Source organism: Aptenodytes forsteri, unplaced genomic scaffold (genome assembly GCF_000699145.1).
Source record: "Aptenodytes forsteri isolate BGI_AS27 unplaced genomic scaffold, ASM69914v1 Scaffold41, whole genome shotgun sequence".
Taxonomy (NCBI): Eukaryota; Metazoa; Chordata; class Aves; order Sphenisciformes; family Spheniscidae; genus Aptenodytes; species Aptenodytes forsteri.
Genome location: NW_008796211.1, coordinates 4,062,177 through 4,083,973, shown reverse-complemented (window position 1 = coordinate 4,083,973; position 21,797 = coordinate 4,062,177). Strand labels below are relative to the sequence as shown.

At 38.6% G+C, this 21,797-nt stretch overlaps 1 protein-coding gene across 1 annotated transcript in view; it reads left to right on the top strand.

Moving 5' to 3' along the window:
- Window positions 1-21,797, top strand: part of TTC37 (tetratricopeptide repeat domain 37) — a 50,981-nt gene that overhangs the window by 19,280 nt on the left and 9,904 nt on the right. The window contains exons 16-36 of the mRNA XM_009288279.2: window positions 460-584; window positions 1,034-1,287; window positions 3,698-3,800; window positions 4,764-4,940; window positions 5,899-6,043; window positions 6,211-6,289; window positions 6,411-6,472; window positions 6,597-6,653; window positions 7,742-7,810; window positions 8,700-8,774; window positions 9,407-9,548; window positions 10,716-10,809; window positions 11,386-11,463; window positions 12,788-12,912; window positions 13,773-13,896; window positions 16,199-16,417; window positions 17,235-17,307; window positions 18,336-18,389; window positions 18,496-18,607; window positions 19,927-20,055; window positions 20,695-20,816. Coding sequence (XP_009286554.1) covers window positions 460-584; window positions 1,034-1,287; window positions 3,698-3,800; window positions 4,764-4,940; window positions 5,899-6,043; window positions 6,211-6,289; window positions 6,411-6,472; window positions 6,597-6,653; window positions 7,742-7,810; window positions 8,700-8,774; window positions 9,407-9,548; window positions 10,716-10,809; window positions 11,386-11,463; window positions 12,788-12,912; window positions 13,773-13,896; window positions 16,199-16,417; window positions 17,235-17,307; window positions 18,336-18,389; window positions 18,496-18,607; window positions 19,927-20,055; window positions 20,695-20,816 — 2,418 coding nt within the window. The remainder of the gene's footprint in view (window positions 1-459; window positions 585-1,033; window positions 1,288-3,697; window positions 3,801-4,763; window positions 4,941-5,898; window positions 6,044-6,210; window positions 6,290-6,410; window positions 6,473-6,596; window positions 6,654-7,741; window positions 7,811-8,699; window positions 8,775-9,406; window positions 9,549-10,715; window positions 10,810-11,385; window positions 11,464-12,787; window positions 12,913-13,772; window positions 13,897-16,198; window positions 16,418-17,234; window positions 17,308-18,335; window positions 18,390-18,495; window positions 18,608-19,926; window positions 20,056-20,694; window positions 20,817-21,797) is intronic.

The window sequence follows — 21,797 nt, the reverse complement described above, 5'->3', positions numbered from 1 at the left end:
AGCTTCCAGGAGGATCTGTTCCATGGTCTTCCCAGGCACAGAGGTGAGACTGACCGACCTGTAGTTCCCCGGGTCTTCCTTTTTTCCCTTTTTAAAAATGGGGGTTATGTTTCCCCTTTTCCAGTCAGTGGGAACTTCATATATATATATGAAATACTTGTATCCTTCTCTAGTTTAAAAAAAAAAAAAAAAAAGTCTTTACAAAACTGCAGGAAGCTACTGTCTATTTGCAAAGACAGATACATAAGAAATAATCACATCTTTAGATGTGATGATTTCCTCCTCTAATCTGCCACTCAGCCTGCCAGCTTTAAAAAGCCCCTGTAACATTTCTTCTTTACAGTAATTAACAGATTAGACAGTTTAATGGTTTGCTGGATTAGGAGTATTCTTTAACAAGAACTTTTTTCTTTACATATATATATGTTTACTAACCTGGCATTTTTGGTGCTTTGTTAGGACACTGCTCTGTCAATCCTGAATGAGGTAACTGAAAAAGCAAGTACTGGTACAGCAAAATGGGCCTGGCTTCATCGTGGACTTTACTACCTGAGAACTGGTCAGCCGTCACAAGCAGTGGCTGAGTAAGAAAACTAGTGGTTGGTTTAAGCCATTTTCTATAAATCCCAATAAAACAGTCTTTGATTGTAGCGAGTTTTGAGGATAAGTTAGCTGATTATAGGATGGCTTGTACTAAACAATGGGAAATGGGGCTGAGCAAGCTGTGTCTATCTTCAGTTCCAAAATTAGCACAATGTAGTCTTTTCAGCACAGCAGTGTTCTGTACTAACAAGCCTGGTGACAGGCTTGTCATAGACAAGCACAGTATAGCACTGAATAATGAGCCAAGATTAGGTACAATGTCTAAACTTGTATAATGTGCTCTGAAGATGAAAACACTACTATGCTGTGTTTAAAAGTTCTGTATAATTCTGTGTTTGTGTTCTGAGATTATATAATGCAAGGAAATAATTTGTTTATGTTAACTTGTATCACCTTTTATTTAAATAAATTTGTATCTTGATATCTTCAGTTTGCAGGCAGCTCTCAGGGCTGATCCAAAGGATTCCAACTGCTGGGAGTCTCTAGGGGAGGCTTACTTGAGCAGAGGTAGCTATTCAACAGCTCTGAAATCCTTCAGGAAAGCAAGTGAGCTGAACCCAGGGCTTGTGTATAGCATTTACAGAGCTGCAGCAGTTGAGCAGATTCTAGGCAAATATGAAAATGCTATAGCTACCTATGAACAAATCTTAAAGAAGACAGAAGACTATGTGCCTGCACTGAAAGGTAATATGTCTGAATTTGAAAGTGTTAACTCTTTCTCCCTCTACACACTGTAGTACTTCAGTCTTGTGGAGAGGTTCTTGTGTATTGAGGTTTTCCTGCATGGAAGGATAGGGTTGGGTTTTGGGTATGTAGAGCACTGTGATCCCCTACATGAAAGCTAGTGTGTAGTAGCCTGCAAATATCTGAAGAGCTCTTAAGTCATGATGCATGGGAGCGATTATTTCTCTTTCAAGTATGAAAGGTATTCCTGTGTAGCTACCAGGCCAAATGGGTAGAAGAGTTGAAGATAGAGGAAGCCAGCTGATGGTACCGCAGTTTCACCTAAGCGGTCAAACACTGGCTCAACAGGCAATAGAGTCAGGCTGCCATTTCAAGGAGATGGGCTATACTAATTTTCTGCTGCTCCTGACTGTGTGTTCCTCACTTTTTGTGTTAGTGCTGGTGATGGAGACCCCTCTGAGTTTTTTCAAGTGATGAAAAACAGCAGTAAAGTACCCCAAAAGGTGTCTCAAGTGTTAGAGGTGGTGATACATAGAGGTCTTCAGTATATAGTTGGGAGCAGAGAAATGGGGGAACTGGAACTCCTTTCTGGTGATAGAACTGTGATTCTCAAGATACATAATATTGGCAGCGTATAACATTTTGATAGCCAATGAATAACTGTTTGGTTCACATTCTCTCTGCCACTTAGTCTTCAGTCATTCTCACCCCATACATCCATCTGAAATAGATGCTGTTTGCTGCTTGGTACTGGTATGAATTTTTAAGTTACAGAGTGTTCTTTCATTGTGTGTAAGGCCTTTTGATTTTTGAGTGAATGTGAGCTGATTCTTGTAAGACTAAGCCAGAATTGTTGGGTTACTATTGCAACAATGAGTTTTTCATATGAAGGGGCGACGGGGTCCCTCTACCTCCTCCTGTATAATTTTGTCGCTTGGAGTTTGCCAGACTAAAGTGACATGGCAAGAGCTCTGTGATGGAGTTGGAGAGTATTGTGGATAGGCAGTTTTACTAGTTGTCAGGCAAGAAGGCAACAGCTGGCTGCAGCAGCAGTTTGCAAAGGTGTTGCATAGAAATGTGCATGTGTATATGGCTTTTTTAGTGTCTCTAGGTGACAACTGACAGCATTACCTGGAATAAAATGCTTAGAGAGGACGTAAGCACATGGTATCAAGGTTTCCCCCCCTCCTTCGTTGCCTCTATACTTATTCTTTTCTTAAATCTCCAAAGTCTTCCCTCATAATTCTTCTCATCCTAGTCTCTGATTTGTTAGCTCCAGATCCTACTTTGAGTCCCAAAACAGTCTTCAGCTTCTTAGAGCCTGTTTAATGTTTACTCTGGCTTGCTATCTTTTGTGCACCTTCTTAAAAGTCTCTGAAACATACATCAGTGTACTTTTGCTACTGTTCTGATCAGTTTAGACAGTTTCTGAATTGAGTTGTTGGAAGAATAGTCTCCTAGTTGGTGAGAGAAAACTAAACTGATGTTACCTGAATTTTTGTGTTATTAAATGGTATGGTTATTCTGCCTCTGCTCCAGCATATCTTTTAATGTATAACTTTGAGGAATAAAATCAATTTTGTTCTTAGATTACAGAGCTTCTTGACATCTGAGAAGCTCATGACCTTGAGACTTCTGTGTGGTCAAGACAAATACCTAGTGGGGCAAGATAAAGATGGTTGCAAAACATGACTGCTGTGATTAGTAGTTTGGTATAGGTACAGGATATGATAGCATGAGGAAGGTAGCTTCAGAACAGTGAAAACAATACTGGGAATGAATGGTACTTGTAGCCAGTGACTTACTGCCAGACAGAATCACTGCTGGTGCCAGCAAGAGTAGAAACCAAGCAGTTAATCTTGTTGGTTCCAAAATGCTAGAAATTGTGGCGTTAAATGCAGTTCCTTTTTTAACAGTTGGATTTATTTCCATACGAAGTAAATAAATGGGATTAAATAATGTTGATTTCAAGTCATCTTCAAAGACGACTTCCCCTTTTGCCTACCTGGACATTCTTTCTTCTTTTTGTGTTTTGGCAATGATTTTTTGACTCGTGTGAACTGAAAGTTGGTGTATTTGTCAAAGACTTACCAATGCAGAGCAGATTTCTCATCAGGGCTTCAGTTAATATTTGAGGACAAACCCAAAGCTTAAATGCTATGGTTTCTATAATCAGTTAGGTTTATTTTAATATTCAAATTATTCTACAGTTCACGCTTGACAGGATGGGTTAAAAGCAAAGTCTCTGTGAGCACTGTGAGTCTCTTGATTTTGGCATAACATGTGCAGGGTATAAATCTTTATTTCAAGCAGACTATTGAGCAGGCTTCCACCCTCCCACCCCACCACCTTTATCAAGTGTATCATAAAAGCATCTCTTTTCATAGAGGATATTTTCTCTTATTTTCAGGACTTGGTGAGTGCTATCTCATGCTGGCAAGATCAGCCCTTGATAACTATTTTGATAGGAAAGCTGTGGATTACATAGAGCAGGCTCTTGAATTTTTTACAAGGTTAGTACTAAATAAGTTATTTACTTATTTTCAGGACTTGGTGAGTGCTATCTCATGCTGGCAAGATCAGCCCTTGATAACTATTTTGATAGGAAAGCTGTGGATTACATAGAGCAGGCTCTTGAATTTTTTACAAGGTTAGTACTAAATATTCAGTTATTTAATTTTCACTAGAATTGTGGGTTGGCAGGCAGAAGAATAAGAGTTAAGTGTTTGAGGATTTTCAGTTAAAATAAATCAAATGGACCAGGCTTCTAATCTAGATTAGAAATAAGAATGTGCTTACTGAAAATGGTTTGAATAATGCATTCTGGATTTAGGCTGCTTAAATGAATGGTAATTATAGAGTTTTGTTTTTTCTGTTTAAGATACAGAGTCATTTGGTTATAACACAAGTGTGAAATGACACACAGTTCTCTCCAGCTGTCTTCCTGTATATATGGGGCTGGGAGGAAGGGATTTCTACCAAAAATGGTGGATGAGAGGAAATTGTTCCTTCCCTCCCTCAATCTTTCTATTTTGCATTTCATACAAAATGCTTTAGCGTCCTAAATTAAACCTTGGGATAGCTGCTGTTATAGGAGAAGGTCCATGAGGTCTCTGCAGATGAGTCATGTCTCGTAATGTAACATGAAATGCAAGAGCGGTGTAATGCTCTGAAATGCAAGAGTGGGTGTAGTCAGCTGACATGGTGATAGATAATGGTTAATTTTCAGAACTGACTCTTAGTCCCAACAAAGCTGGGATACACTGGCATTTTGTAGTTTCTCTTTTGGTTATTTTTTGACCTTTTAGACCTATAGCTTGAATAGGAAGAAAACTGAATTAAAAAAAATGAAACGGTTCATTGATTAATTACATTTGAGTTTACGCCACTCTTCAAAGTGTTGAACTTTCTTTCAGAAGAGGATGTTGAAGTGTCTGAATGGGTGTTGTGCATGTTTTCTATATCATTAATTACAGGGCAACAAAGCACCGTCCTGATGTATCTTGCCTCTGGAAACTGCTCGGAGATACCTGTACTAGCGTGCATGTTATTTCACCAACCAAAGTGAATGTTCAAGTTCTAGGATCCCTTCTGGGTAAAAATGCAGGCAAACAGATGCTGAAGAAGAGTGAGCTGCTCAGGCTGGGAGGAAGGTAATAATTTTTTATTATCAAGAGCTTCTATGCAGCTTGAGACTCTACAGAGTTTGAAGTATTCTAGACCATTTCTAGAAAATGAAAGACAGGCTGATCTGTCGACACCTGCGTATTGAGCAAAGATTAATGAGGTGGTAAATAGGGTCTCATGCTTCTTCTAAATTACACTGCTCATTTCAGAATATGTTTGCTGGATTGCCATAGTGGCTGTCAACACTTCCTCTAGCACCTGCTCTTCTCCTTGTTTCTGTCTCCAGAGCATGGCTACATCCTGCCTGTCTGTCATTCAACAAATTGTGCCTCTTTAAATGGAGTGGTTGCAGTAGTTGCTAACTAATTCTCCCAGGACTACTAAAGTCCAAGATAATACTTAAGCTTTCTGTCTGTACTTCTTTCTTATAAAAATATCAAGAATTCTTGCCCTAGTTATGGGATCTAGAGTACATTGGAAGAGGGAATTTCTTGTTTCTGGCCCTGGAAGGCTCATGATGGTAGAAAATATTTGTAGTATTTCTGTAGCCTGTTCTGTGACTCCCTCGGAGCTTTGTGCAGTTGGATGTGTAATGCAGGAAATGCAGCTGCTTAGTAAATCTCAACCACAATGTAAGTCAAATTCTTCCTAGGGGAAGTCTGATTAACTGTAAAAATGACTGATGTTTGTTTTAAGTAAAAGCATGCATATTGCAACTGGCACAGCTTTGATTTAATGCATATCTGTGGCTTCACAAGTGGTGGGCACTATAGACTGCCTTTAGACCAGGGTAGATTCTGTGAAGATAGCTGTCTGAGTGAAAATGGGTTAGTTTTGTTTGCTTTCCATTCTTGTGTGGTTTTGTTTGTATTTATGCATGTTTGCTTGGTTTAGGTTTTTAAGCACTCTTGAATGTTTTTTCAGCTTTCTGCTCTTCGTGTAGAGAGGCTTGGAATAATGCTTCTGTGATTCATGTTTCTGTAGGTGTTACGGCAGAGCTTTAAAATTGATGCCTTTGCCTAGCTTATGGTGTGATCTTGGAATAAATTATTATCGACAAGCAGAGCACTTCACAGCAGTGGGCACTGACATGAATGAGATCAGTGAACTGCTAGAGAAGTCTTTACAGGTATTGCCTGTTTTTCCTGTTACATTCTTTAAAATTTAAATTGGTGTTGGTGCTTGTCTGCATATTCTCTCTGTCCTCAATAAAACCTACATCTCTGAATAAGTAAGTGCATAAAGTCTTAATTTTTGCTCTTCTAGTGATATAATTCACATTTGATTTTCTTCCAGTGTCTCAAAAAAGCTGTGAGGCTTGACAGCAAAAACCATCTTTATTGGAATGCACTTGGTGTAGTTGCTTCCTGTAGTGGTAAGTCTTCAGCGAAACCCCTAGCTCCATAATATCCTAAATTAGAAGGCAACTTGACTAATGGTGTTTATGAAATTGAGTTAGATCTAGCTCTCCTCTTTTCTTTTTTTTCCCCCCCCAGCTATTGGGAATTATGCTCTTGCTCAACATTCGTTCATCAAATCTGTTCAAGCTGAGCAAATCGTAAGTGCTGTAGGCAGCTGCCATCTGTTTCAAGTGGGCATTTAAAACTTTTTTCCCCTCAATGCAGAGTTATTTTTGAATATAGTAATAATACATCTGTTTTAACTTTATTTGTTCTGTCTAGAATGTTGTTGCTTGGACCAACTTGGGGGTTTTGTATCTGGCAACTGGAAACATTGAGGTAACTCTCTTTCCCATCCTCAAACATAGTTTCCCTTTCCCCTTTTTTAAAGGGAGCGTATGGGGGCAGGAGTGTGGGCAAACAGTGAAGAACATCCCTCTCAGATTCAAGAAACATACTTCCTTGAATGAAATAAAATTGGCACCTGTGCCTTACTTGAGGCACACAAATTCTGGAGGGGATAAGTGAACAACTTCTGAATTGGTGAGGTTGCTTTCCAAGCAACTGGATGGAATGAAAAGTATTTGGAAGGACTGAGAAGTAGTTAATCTAAGCCAAAGCACACTAGGTTTGACCAAGAACTCTTTTAATTGTAAGTCACAAAGTGAACTTTGAGTTTGAGTTTCCCATAGGTAGCTACTTTCCGCTCATCAGCGTGTCATATGATTTACTGTAATTCTGTGTAACCTTCAGAGTTTCTCTGGAGAAAAATTAGAGTACATCTTAAGTGAAGTCCAGAGTTCTCATGCAGCTAAAACTACATCCTATCCTATTTGCTTGTCAGAATTACAGAAATTTTGTTTAACTGGAAATGTGATGGTCAGAATTATTTTTAATTAAAAAAAATTGATAATTCAGACTGCTTACTGCTAAGACTACTAATGCTAAGACTTTGTTCACCTTACACCACGTTGAGGGAGGAACTCTAAACATAAGCAATCCATAGGGAAAAGATAATTTGTGGGTGGTAATCGGTTTTACCATTTTGAAAATGTGTTTGTTTAATGTTTGCATGAAGGAAAAGCAAATTTCCAAAACTGGATCCTCCAAGAGTCAGATTTTAAAATAATAATCGTTCTAAGAGGTAATCTAGCTGCTGAACTGTTTTAAGAAGGAAATATATTTGGAAGGGAGGGGAGCTTTGGTCTTGTAAATTTTTTTTTTTTCCCCCCTAAATAAGACTAAACTGGTTTATTTCTCTGGGCAATGCATTGTTCTCTATGGCACAGCAGATGTTTTTAATAGTGATCTAATTTTGTCCAACAAATCTCTTCCAATACTACTACCTGTCAATACCTGTGTATACTCAAAAGTGCTCTGTTACCATGCCATACAGCACAATAGCACTGTTATCTTTGGTTCTACAGCAAGCTCACGAAGCCTTCAAGGTAGCCCAGTCTCTGGAGCCTTCTTACTTACTGTGTTGGATTGGGCAGGTAAGATGATGAAAAATTATGATTATGATACTGTGCACCAAAACTAGTTGTTAGTCAAAGAGAGGACTTGGACTCCGTCCTAATAATTGGCACTTAAGCACGTTCCTGAAAATTAAATATTTTAAGTAAAGGGAGCTTCTACTTCCTCTGAGGGTGGATGGGACCCTTTGTTGCCATAGTGGTAATACAATGGAAGCTACGTTCATCAGATACCTTTTATATAATGTTCTTCTTACAGAACTCACAACATCAGCCAGAAACTAGCTATTAAAAAAACAATCACTGTTTGTGCTCTGAGGCTTTTTATTGAGCGTTGTCAACAAAGCACCGTCTTCATAAGGTGCTAGTTATTTCAGCTTCAGCTGTACCTCTAGCTCATTATATGGCACTGCTTAACTGTCTTCTCAGCGCCCCCCTGCCCCCTTCTAACGCCACTGTTAGAAAGAGTAAGTCTCTAATGAACCTGGGACAAAAGCAGTTCTTTACTTCTTGGGAGGTCCCTTCCTCCCCCTACCACTGAGAGCTGGATATGCCCCCACTGTTACCTAGGCCATCTGTGAATAGTAGAAATACTTGTGACTCATACGTTTATGATCACTATAGGTGCATTTCATAATCCCATGCTGCTGACCTGCTAATAATATCTAATTGAAGCTGGATTCTAGGGAGGAACTAGAACCATCACATATCAAAATTCAGCTCCTGTCAGATGTTGTTATAAGTTTTACTGATGTGCACGAAGTCTTTGTCCTGAAGAATGTAAAGTAGCAGCAGAAGACTTTTAAATTTCAAGTGCTGATACAGTGGAAACTGCTTGTGCTCCCTTTAAATGCGTTCATTTTATTCCTAACACAAACGTTTCTTGGATGCAACTCTTGCATCTTTGTAGGCTCTAATTGCAGAGACGGTAGGCAGCTATGATACTATGGATCTCTTCAGGCACACCACTGAACTCAGTATGCATGTAAGTATAACAGTTTTATTGTCCTAAAGTTTCTGCATATCTAATCTCTCTACTTAGGTGATGTAATTTAAAAAAAAAAGGCATGTCTTGAATGATGAAATAGTTATGGTCATGTTCCAGATGAGATCATCTGACTTCCATGTTTTTGTTCCTGGCCTGTGCTGGCATTGAATAACAGGCAGTTATTTTATTAAACGCTTTAGTCCCAATGGTCCAAGAAATCAGCTCCCTAACTCGTAAAAAAATATTCTTGATGTTCCACGGAATTGGACAGAGATCAAAGGCATAAATGATAACTATTCCAGGAGAGAGCAAGGATATTGCCAGTACCCTGAGTTCAAAGAAAGTGGAGGACTTCACATTCTCTGACAGCTTTTTTCGTCCGTCGTCCCTCCAGTGGTGCAGCAAATGATATGTTAATGTACGAATTCTCTTTGCTCAAAGGACAAGTTAAAACTGTGTGTGGAGTAATTCAGTTTGGTGTTTTCTTCTCCTGCTTAACACTGATGCAGATTTTTAGCCAAGACTCTGCCTTAAACCACAATAATTGTTATTATAACCTTTAACTATTTCACTGTTGTTCAAGCAGGTTTAATGACTCCTATTTTGGTGTTTTTTGTTTGTTTCTTGAGACTGAGGGAGCAAAAGGCTATGCCCACTGGGTATGTTCAACGCTGCAGGATAAAAGCAACAGAAACACTGAACTGTATCTGTACAACATTGTTCAAATGAATGCTATTCCAGCAGCCCAGGTGGTCTTGAGCAAATATACAGGTAGGTAATTTAAATGCCTCACTAACCTGTCAAGCCTAAGAGATGCATTCAGAATGAACTGATACACCTGTACTAGTTCCGGCAAAGAGTGATCTGGCTGGGCTGGGGAGAGCCTCTTGAACTGTAAAGTAAGTAATCAAAACAGGGTAAGTGGGTCACTGATTTTTATTATCACACAAAGATGAAATAGATGTGAGTTCTGTCTTCATACTCATTCCAGCAGATTTTGTTTCAAAGACCGATCAAAATAAGGACCAGAGCCTTGTCATGCTTGTCATCAGGTGTTTGCTATCAGACTTCCTTTGGGTGTGTCTGTATGCACAGGTCCAGATAGGTGCTAGCTCCTCTGCCCCTGTGCCGTGATGTCTGGCAGATGCCTGCTCCTGGATGCTGTGTAACTCCATAACCTCGAGCGTATGATTGTGTTAACCTTCGGCAGGAGACAGACCATGTTCTCGGGCATGGTTCCAAGACAGTGTGGCCTCCCTGTTGGGGTAGGCTTGTGTATGTTTAGCCCGGAAGGTGGATAGAGCAAATGTGGATTTTCTTTAATCTGCATCTGTTACTGTAAATAAATCCTTTGAGTAATCAGTTGCTGATTTTTGAGAGCTACAAAATAAGATGCAAGCACTTACAATGAGATAAACGTAGAGACTGTATTTCTTTGTCTGTGAAATCCCTGCTCTTAAACGGACTGCAGGAGGGGCCTACGGGATCCTTCCTAGTCTGGGAAAAAAAGGTTAGAAGTCTGAGGTGAGACAACAGCAGACAAATCTGTGCCTTAGCTATTAATAAGCATTTAAAAGTTGCAGTATTAAAAATATTTTACTAGAGTCAATACAAGCTGAATAGTTTCCTATTTCATTACAAAAAACCCCAAACCACTGCGGGCTGAAAAACTTGAAATCTATTGAATGCATTAATGCTGTGTCATACGATTTTAAACACTTTTGAGCTAACCTGATGTCATGTTGTGGGTCTTAGTATCTCTTCTTTATTTGCCTGCAGCCTGTCAAAATGATTCCAATGAGCAACTGACAGAAGCACTTGGCAAAGTGTTTTGTATATATGCATACACTGTAGCATCAATGCAGCAATGTTTCTGTAATGATTTTTCACAGCTCTTTCTGATCATGTTCTCCTATACTGTCAATTCTGACTTTCTAGAAAGAAATCCAGATGATGCGTCTGCTTTCACAATGCTTGGTTATTTGAATGAGTATCTGCATCTAAAAAAGCAGGCAACAGATGCCTATGAGAGGTAAACTATACACCCTGAAAAGTTTACTGGTAGAAGCTCCCTGACCTCTTTTTCTATGCACCAGCTGAAAAACTTAAGGGTTTTTCTTTTCCTTTAGTAAACCTTACTTTCTCAATTCAACAGTACATTTCAACTAAGTGTACTGTAAGGGGAGGTGTGGGGATGTTCTTACATCAAATTTGGAAATGCAGAACACAGAACTGGAGAAGTAAAGGCATTCCAAGGCTTGAGTGTCTTACCAGGACATTTAGCTAATTCACTGTATGGGATTTAAGTGAAATTTTGGTTAGCTTCGGTTTAGTTTTGGTCTCTACCCCATTCTAATTAATGGAGGTGGTTGGGCTTTGTTTTGGTTTTTTCTTCTCTTCTTTTCCAATGGTAGGGGGAGGTGGCGAAGGAAACCATGTTTGGTGAACATGTGTGACATATTCAAACTGTAAAATAAGTTCTGTTTGTGCTTAATTAGCATAGAAGAGCTTCTGCATAAAACATTTGTCCATTCTGCTCTAAGAACTATTGTCAAAATATGTGTGTTATAGTCAGATGGTAATTATTCTTAATTGCGCTTATTTTCAGGGCAGCTTCATTGTTGAAAAACTCTGAGGATACTGAGAAATATAATACAGCAATGCAAAACTATGGCAGGTCACTGTGGTAAGTGTTTGTTGACATATTTTCCCAGCCCCTAACTATAGCTTTGGATGTAGTGAATGCAGTGGCGCAAAACGTGGGTGAGGCTGAAAGGTGAAAGGTGGTTGCTAAAAATAATCTATTAAACATCATTCTTAACTGTAGACAACTTTGATGAACTTCGTATGTGCTCCAGAAATGGGTAGTGTATTAAAAAAAAAAAAAAAAAATCAAATTGCAAGGAATTGCTATGTCTTCACAGTTTATAACATATCGGTGATTCCTTTATCCTTAGCTTGATACTTAAGGGCCTTAACATAGTCTACACAATGTAGCTGATGTAGCTGTTGCGTGGTCTCCAGAATAAATTGGGTTTTTTACGATCTCCACACTTGAGATATGTAGCAGGCTTAGTCTGAATAAAATAGCTGCTTTAGGGTTTATTGGAAATCCCTTCTACCTGCCCTTTGAATTTGTATTGACTTGTACAACCTGAAGTATGTGGGGTTGGGGTGTTGTGTACATGTATGTGATCTTTCTGCTGATGACCCTCTCTGCTGCAATCCTACTCACAATTCTAAGTTCCCTTCACGATTCTCTTCTGGTTCTGAGGCAGTGCAGGACACAAGTCTTAACAGATGAAGACTTTCAAACTTCTCTTTGATATGAGGTAGCTCAAGCTCTGCTAATTAGATTTTTGTCAGCTCTCTAGGGAAACTTCATACAGTCTTAAGTTTCTGTACATGACACTGGAATTTCTAGGCTGTGATAATGTGATAATTCATTCTTTAACTTCAGGGAAGATTTTAGAAGCAACTCCTCAGTTTCCCATAGTCTCAGATCCTAGCTGTATGCATGGTGATTCCTGTGTGCAACTTACACAAGAGCAAAGCTCCAGTAACTAATAACTAGTTCTAATAAACACAATCTGTATCATTTCTTCCATAGTGGTCTTAGAACAAGAATGCTGTACCTCTGCCTGTACATGCATGTGCCTGTCTGTGTGCGTGCATACTTTGATTTGCCTTTTTCATGTTTCTCCTTTGCTATTTTCTCCCACTCCGTTGTGTTGACCATTAAGTGACATCATTACATAGAGCTATCGTGCAGATGGGGAGAACTTTTTCCTATCAGTTATTCTTCATGCAACAGATAGTTGGAGAGAGTACCTGCTATAAGAGAACAAGGGTGGGAAACATTGCACATTCTTGTCCTAATCTTGCTCTTTTCCAGATGTCTGCTTAAAACTGCTGTGGAAAAGAGGATACTGGTCTGCAAGGACAGCTTATCTGAATCATAGCAGCTGTTGCTACATCCTTCATACCAGTGACTGTTTTTGTTTTTACAGTGCCCTTGGTCAGTGTGATAAGGCCATTGAGGTTTACACATCAACACCCCTAACTGAGTTTGATGGCATTGTGGGGATAGCATTAGCCTACTTCAAGAAAGGACTCTTACAAGAAAGTATCAAAGGTAAGCATCTGCCTAATTCATACCATTGTGGGACACTTCTCTTGAGATGAGTCTTACCAAAATTTGTTGGTCTGGCCAACCTAGCTGTAGTTCAGCTTATTTCATTCTTTCAGTCCTAATGCATAAGTACAAATTCCACAACGATTTTAATCATTAGGCTGTTCAGCAGAGTGCTAGAACTATTACAATGTACAAAGGGAAGCTACATTTCTTCAAGTGTTTAATTCTTGGCCATTAAGCTGTTGTGCTCTTAGCTTCCCTTGTTCTCAAATGAAATGGCTTTCCTGGAAAAATCAGTTCTGAGTAGGAGATCAATGTGTTGTTCAGAGCACTTTTAGTGCTAAATGTAAGTGCTGTATTGTCGTGTTCTGCACTGCTAAGATGTGAGACTTCACAAAAAGGTATATTGAATTGACAGTGTAAAAGTGTAAGCACTCGCAAAGGAGCAGCCAGCTCAGCATTTTAAGTAACTCAGTTTTTAATTGGAGTCATGTGTGCCCATCTGAAGTACTATTTCATAAATAAACTATCACAGGGGAGTATTTAAACTGTGTTCTTTCAGGCATTTTCTGGATATCCCAATATTGCTTTTCAATTCTATTTCCACTTGCTTCATATTAAACAACTCCCAGGCTTTAAACAGCCCTATAAATCTCTGTTTCCCAACATCAGTTACTTCCAAAGTCTTAGTCAACATTTTTTGTTTTCTGCCTATGATTTGAGGTGTGAAAATATAGCAAGCCTGAAACCAAAGTGGCCCTGTGTGTGTGTGTTCTAACATCATGCCTTTCTAGCTAGAGGCTTTATAAACGTTGTATTTTTTTCTCCTACTTCAATTCTGTGTCTTGAATTTTTACCAGCCTATGAAAAAGCCTTGTCTGTTGCCGAGTCTGAACAAGATAAAGCACATATCCTGACTGCCTTGGCAATAATAGAGTATAAACAGAACAAAGTGGATGCTGCAAAGACCCTGCTGTTTAAATGGTGAGTGGAAGGAATAATAATCAGTATATGATGTTTTACTGTACTGCTGAATCCTCAAATTTACTTTTGGGGGGATCTCAGGTGGATATTTTCTTTTTGTGTTGCAGAGTAAAACTGGGAGTGGATGCAGCGTTCTTTTAAGCTTATTGATGTGATATATCTGTTTTGGTTTATGGCCTGTGTCTTCTTCCATATTCTTAAAGCAGTATGGCATGGAAGGGTTAGTGGGCTGGGCAGCTTGGATGTCTAATATCCTTGAATGGTGGTTTGAATAGGTTTATCTTTTAAGACAATATTAATCTGGAGTTGTCCTAAGCACTAGGCAATATTTTTGCTCTTTAGCTGTAAGAAATCTAGATGACTACAGAAAACAATTTCAGTTTAAATAGTCAGAAATCTCCAGAAGAATTGTGTTCCAAGCATCATAGACAAGGACAATCTTGTAGCTTCCCCATTAAAAGAAAGAGATCTGTATCAGTTGTTCACTATAGTCATGAATGTCTTTTTTTTTCAGAGCTGTGGAGGCTAAAAGTCTGTGCATCATTGTTAGTCTCCTGGTAGCTATGGATTAAGAGCTAACATCTCAGCCTCTCAGGATCAACTCTCTGTCAGTAGAGAACTCCAGTAGCGGCTGTACAGTCTCCGTCTTGCCAGCAGACTCCTGAAGTTACTGAAATAGTGAAGGTCCATGACCTAGTGCACTCTAAATCCTGAGTAACTGATGATTAACTAGCTAGGGACCTGATACTTCCTACATCCTATTAATCACTGCAGACTTCTATTTTTGTCATAAACATCAACAGTGAGAATTTTCTACATGATGTTAGTTGTTTGTGTTTAAAGGAAAAAAAAAAAAGTAGTAAATGGTTTAGGAAAGTAACACTACAGTGAATATGTCTAGACCTGAATTGGAAGCACAGTGCTGCAAAAGTATACGGTGGATTTTAGAAAAAGAATGGTGCATTCTAGTCCAATAGACAGATGTCTTTATTGACTGGAATTTGTGCTAGATGACTTAAAGGGCCTGAGCAGGACCTTGAACAAGAAGCTGCCTTTCTTCTTTTCTCATAGCCAGCTTGGCACAGAGATTTTTAGCAGTGAGTATGTCTTTATAGCTAATATAATAGACTCCCACTTCTTACTTGTCGAAGGACAGCGCCTTTGCGCCAGATAACATAGTGCTGGCTACTCAAGTTTATGTTTAACAGCTCTTACAAATTTTTCTTGATAGGGACTGGAAACAAAACATAGAATTGGAAGTTTATATTCCTGTCTTTTTTTGAAGGCAAAAATAATCATTAGAAGCTTGATTAGGAGCCTATAGTCACCTGATAAGTGAAAGTAAGCAGCACTTCATTCTGTAGTTGTATTTAGGACATTACAGTGAAGTAACTGCAAATTACTGTTGCCACGCACTGTTTTGTTATGTGCCTCCGTTCAGTTTGTATTGCCATTTATTGAGTTGCCTTTATTGTAAGAACACCTTGAACTAGTACATTAGTTAAGGTCTTTTGAATTTTGGTTGTTTGTACTGAGCTCACTGTTTGTTTTCACCAGAGTTGAAGATCAGGGGATTAACTTGAGTTGAGAGTTCTCCACCTATACTAGAAAAATTTGCTGAAAAAAAAATCAGTAACTGTATCTAGTAGGTCTCCAATAAAGCTTAGAATACTATTGGTATGAGGTTAAACTGCCTCTCACAATGAAATGAATGGAACCGTGCAACTGATAGTGGTACTAAAACTAATAGATGGTGGAAAGCATGCTCAAACTGCCTTACAGTGGAACAAATCTTGATGTGAACAAGGCATAATTTCTCAGAACATCCCTGTTCTCAGAAAGAGCAGTTCTATGCAGCAGGCTCATTTCTGGCTTTTTCTTTCCTGGATTTCTGTTGCAATGCTGTAAATAGGCACACTACAACTTAGGTTTGATACTACTTAAGAGTACCAATATCTTCAAGAAACAAAAATAGTTGTCAGTGTTACACATTGTCTCTTACCATCCATTTTATGGATGCTCCTGAAGGACAATTAATGTGTCAGAGTCTTGCCAGGTAGCTACACATTAGAAGCTTGAGTGCTGAAATGGCACATAACCACTGCTGTTTTCCATATGCTGAGATCTCAAGGATACTGATCTAGCTTGATCCACAATCCCACAGTGAGAGGCTGTTATTTCTGTACCCCATACATGATACATAGGCGCAAGAGGACTCAGAAGTAACAAGTACTGTAATGTTAACAGTAAGTTTAATTTATGCTCCAAAATAGTGTCTCCTTCCCTCCCTCTGATTCAACAGCTCATTAAAGGAACCTAGTACGGAAAGTCTGAAGGCTTTGTGCACACTAGGACTGGTAAAGCAGGATGCTACGCTTGCAACAGCAGCCCTAAAAGAATTACTGAAGCATGAAAAAGGGGACGATACAATTTATGAGAGGTGCCTTATTGCATCTGCTGTTTATGCATTGCAAGGTAGAAATGTGGGGGTCCAGAGAGAAGTCTCCAAAGCAATACATAGGTATGTATTTTGTCTTTCTTTAGATTGCCTGGTAAATGCGTTGCTTTGATGACATTGAAGAGTAAGCAAACCTCTGTTCACTTGCAGCATTCTTCTAAAAAAAAAAAAAAGTTTTTCAAACGTGAAGTCCTCACTTAAGGTTGTAGCATCAGTCGACAGAAGCTTGCTTTCTGATGCATGGTATCAAATGGCAGAAGTTTCATGGCGTGTTCGGGGTTTTCTTGTTTTGTTTTGTGGCTTCTTTGGGAGCTGGATCAGTTCACTGTGCTATAAAAGCATTTTTCATCATATGTAGCAGAACCTTCAACCTAGAAAAGTCTCTAGGTCTTTTATTTAATGCTTAACAGCCTCTGAAGTGGTTCATTCCGTTAGCTAAGTGTCTATGTTTAAATGTGCTTTGATTAGCCTTAGCAACATAGACGGGGAATTTTAATCAATGCCTTTGAGCAAGCCACACCTCACAGTCTCTGCAAGTGTTTTCAGAAACTCCTCTTTATGCAAATTGTTTTTCTCCCACTGCAATTAAAATTCCTTGTTCTTCAGACTATGAGGACAAGACCTGTAGTCCTAGAGTTTATTTGTTTTCTTCCCATGAATATTGATAAGCATATTGTACATTTTATTTCTTTAGCTAGCAATATAACTTCAGTACTGTGTTGTTTGTTTTAAATTACTATCCATGTCTATTTTCAACCACTTGGGTTGTTTTCTTAATAGAAAAAGATCCATTTGGGATTTATAACAACTGCCTACTGAGTCATGGAGGACCAGGTTCATATCTAAACCAGAAAGTCTAATATCCTTGTTCTTTTCCCAGTAACCCTGATAATCCTGCCCTCTGGTCTCTTCTGTCTCGACTAGTTCCACTGTATGCATCGCAAAAGGCAAAAGTAAGTGCATGGCTGTAATACATGTGTGCTGTTTACATCCCAAGTAGTCCGTGTTGTTTCTTAACTAAAAAAAGCCCCACCCTTCAGTACATGGACATACACAAGCACATACGGAGCAATGCACAGGTACATACTGAAGTTACATATGCAATTATTTGCACCTTTCATGGGGTAGCAATTCTTCATCTTGAAATAAACTTACAGGAAAAATCTACTAGAATTACTCCAGCAAGAAAAGGCTGTACTATGTATAATTTTTTTGTTTACTTTTATACTTATTTGTGTGTATATAAATACATATTTGGATTTACATATGTTGAATTTGGTTAATCTAGTCAATTTCACTTTTCGCATAGCCAGTATTTCCTTGCTGCTTTTATGCTTATTATTAGCTCTTCTGCAAATAAATACTCTGTATTTATGTAAATAAATAATTTATAATTATGTAAACAGAAATAGCACCTGAAAACAAACCCCTTTCTATATGGGGCTAAAATTAGAAACACAACGTATGGATAAGCTCTAATCCTGAATGTCTCTTCCTAATTCGTTACAAAGAGGTCGTGCTGTAGCCAAGGAAAAGATCTCATTGTGCAAACTTTTTGTTTCTGATTAACAAAGATAAAAAGATCTTGGCATTACATTTTGTATAAAATCTCTTAATTAATCAATGATATATAACCAAATCAATGTTTTTTTTTTTTTTTAATCTTGCAGGGGGGAGCTGTCTGTATTTATGTAAATAAATAATTTATAATTATGTAAACAGAAATAGCACCTGAAAACAAACCCCTTTCTATATGGGGCTAAAATTAGAAACACAACGTATGGATAAGCTCTAATCCTGAATGTCTCTTCCTAATTCGTTACAAAGAGGTCGTGCTGTAGCCAAGGAAAAGATCTCATTGTGCAAACTTTTTGTTTCTGATTAACAAAGATAAAAAGATCTTGGCATTACATTTTGTATAAAATCTCTTAATTAATCAAAAATATAACCAAATCAATTTTTTTTTTTTTTAATCTTGCAGGGGGGAGCTGTGGCAGGAAACATCGCACATGTACTTGATGTAAACAGTGGAAAGGTTTGGCTTTCTTAAAATGCAGACTTTATAATTCCATAAACAATCCTAAAATTAATTCCATCTGATCACTTACAGTGTTAAGTCACTTTTATGTTCTGTTTTATAGGAAGTCCTGCTGTATATTGCAGTTAATCAGTTGGCGGCAGGATGTCACATGTTAGAAGATGAGAAAAACAATCCTCTGAAAAATATTCAGAAGGCAATCCGCCTCTGTCCAGGTTACTCTTGTTCTCAAACACAGTAGTGATTTTTTTTACCCATCATAAACAAAATTATTGTGCTAACAAAAAAAATCGACTTTTCTTGGGTTGTTTTGTTGTTTTGGATCGTCCATGTATGTTTTGGGGAGAATGCTTAGAGTTGAAATTTTAACTGTCATTCCAAGTTTAGACATGGGGAATTAAACTAGACAAGAAGAAAAAAATCACTGAGTTTTAAGGCTTGTTCTGAAAACATGGCCAATTTGTTAATCCCTCAGCAGGAGAAGAGCTAAGTATTATTTCATATATTAGACAAAAAAGAAAAACACATGTTCTCTCAGAATCGGTATGCTACACCAAGCAGAAGAGATTTATTCATCTAGCTTGAGAATTTGGATTGGAAATGTTCTGTTACAGTATGCTGGTTATGAACTATAGGCTATAGTTACCTATATATATATTTATATAACCTATTTACTAAATGGTGATCTTCATTAAACGTATGAAGCGCAAATCTAGTGGGGTTTTCAAGTGCTAATTTGTATTTGATAGTGAAATACCAAAACTTGTTTCTTCTGCAGTAATTTTGCTGTGATGCGTTAGTGTGGCTGTGCAAGTTAAAAATTTCAGTTACTTTCCTACAGGTACACGCAAGACTGCTATTCAAAAGCAGTATGCTTTACATTTTACTTGTTAGATCTTCAAGCTTTATTTCATTTTGCTGGCAAAATTCATTATCTTTGGGATGAAAATTTACATGGGTGAAATCTTTAACTGAGCTTTGTCCAGTTCAGGACAGAGACCGCTCTTGCAGTCATAGCTGCTCGTCACGGGGCTAGGTCAGGGTAAAGCTGACACTGGAATGAGCTGACACTAGAAGTAGGCACCTGTCACTGTAACTGTCATGCTCGTGGTCAGGCAAGACTGAGTCTGTATGACTGAAAGCTGTGGATGGCATCTTGGGATTTTTGCTGCCGCTGTTATGCAGCACTAAGTGATAGTCAAATTTAATCTGTGTAGTCAGAAGAAAACTGCCAGCTTCAGGTTAGCACACCAGTGGTTATGTGAAAAATATATTAGTTGGCTTTAGAAACAGCATCTCTGTCTTACCATTTGAAAAATCTTACTAGTTAGAGGCAAATAGTTATCAGCTGCCTTGGGCTGAGCTGATGTAAGGGTCTGATTGAGTTACTTGCCTTGTTCTTGCTATCTCTTATTTACAGTGTGTGGTTCCATTGATGGCTATGTTTTTATGCTTAATCTGGTAAAGACCATTCCAAATGAACCACCAGCATATTTAGAATGGGCACGAGTTGCCTTTAACCATTCTTTTCTAGATAATCCTGCTGCCTGGGCAGTGCTAATGGCAGCCTGTCATGCTGAAAACACTGTCGTCTGTCTAAACAACACTCAGCCGAAGCGAACAGATCTAGAGATGACACTTGTATCTACAGTTTCAGCCAAAAGTAAGCTATACAAGTTTTCTAGTTTAAAAAAATAAAATAAAATCGAAATGCTTTAAGCTTGCAATACTCTTTTGAATTTCAGAAACTTGCAAATAAGCTGAGAATTGCTTAGTAGTGGTTTGAGCTGTAACTGTATTTTACCACATAAAAATGCGAAATCCTAATGCACAGCTAGGGTTAATGACTTAATTGCAGCTTGCTTTCCCCTCCAAAGCCTCAAATGCTTTTTTAAAATAGTACTTCTGAACTCTGATGCCTGGATTGATGGATGGATGGATTACAGCACAGGAACACTGCTTACAAGGAAAGGCTAAAGTACTCTTGAGTTCTGTAACTTTTCCAGTAGAGGGATAACCTCAGCCTCAGTCTTGCTCAACGTCCATAGTGTTTTGAAAACTGGAACTAAAATTCCATGTTTGATGGATTGTTCTCAAACCATTAACTCAAATGGTGTATTCTTTTTTTTTTCCCCTCTTCTTGCTTTTAATTTTACCATCTCTTAACGTTCCTACTAATGAAGGAAGCCATGTCAGGTTAATACTCCTAAAAGTTCTCCCTTACCAGATCTAGAGCACGTGACATGGTATGGCACTACAGCATATACAGTAATCTGGTTAAGTGTTTTATCTGTTTTTGCAGCTGGAGAAAAAAGCCTTCCACATAATTATATCCGGACTCTTGAAGACTGGTGTCTATGTCAAGCTATTACCAGTCTAGAGGAGACTGGTAAACTCTCAGAAGCTGAAGCTCTTTGTACCAAGGTATGACGGCATCATACTGGCAGATTGTGGTAGAATTGTATAGAAATCACGATTTGAGTGCATTTTACAAAAAGGTAATCTTTGAATTAGCAACTATCTGTTCCATCAGAGCTACAAGATGCAATGGTTGTTGGCATTTTCTCCCCTTTCCAAGATACTTACTCTGTTTGCAAGACCAAAACTGTGTTAATAGTTGAAACAAGCAGTGTATGACATGACAAAGCTAAGTCTGCCCTTCTTGCCTTTATTCATTAACCTAGTATTAAGCAAAACATTGCAGAAATTCAAGGCAAGAAGTCCAGGTAGGAGACTTGCAGGGGACTTAAATGTCTTCTGCTCTGTTGTGTTGGTACTCTGTTTCAGAGCCACAAGTGGATGCTACAAGTTTAATTATTAAAAAGAAAATTCCTCAGGCAGCACAGCTGGGGAAGGGGACTGGGGTGTTAACAAGCCTCAAGTGTGTGCATCTGTGTGTGTTTCATGTGTTCATGAACAGAACACTTGGCAAAAGATAAGCACGCATCCCTGACTTTCATTAAGGAACATGGCTAATCCCCTGCAAATGTGCTCCTTGCTTATGGCATTTCTGTATTAATGGGGAAGGGAGTTTAAAAAAAACCCCAACAAACAACAACAAAACAGATTCCGTGAACATGCTGGTTTTCTAGGGTGAAGTACTTTCTTGTCTCTTTGTTTGCTTGGTGAGGAGGTGTTTTCCTTTTCTGGCCAGCACGTCTGCTGACCTGTGTTATATTAACAAGGATCAGAGATTTCTAGACAGACATACAAGCTAGTATCTGGGCATGGGGGAAGGTTATGGTTGGTTTTGTTTGGGTTTTGTTAGTTAAATAGCTTGGGGAGAGGACAGTCAGTGCCTGCAATTTGTGAAGAAACAAGAGTAACACTCTGTTGTGGTTTAACCTCAGTCGGCAACTGAGCACCACGTAGTCGCTTGCTCACTCACTCCTCCCCCCCCCCCCC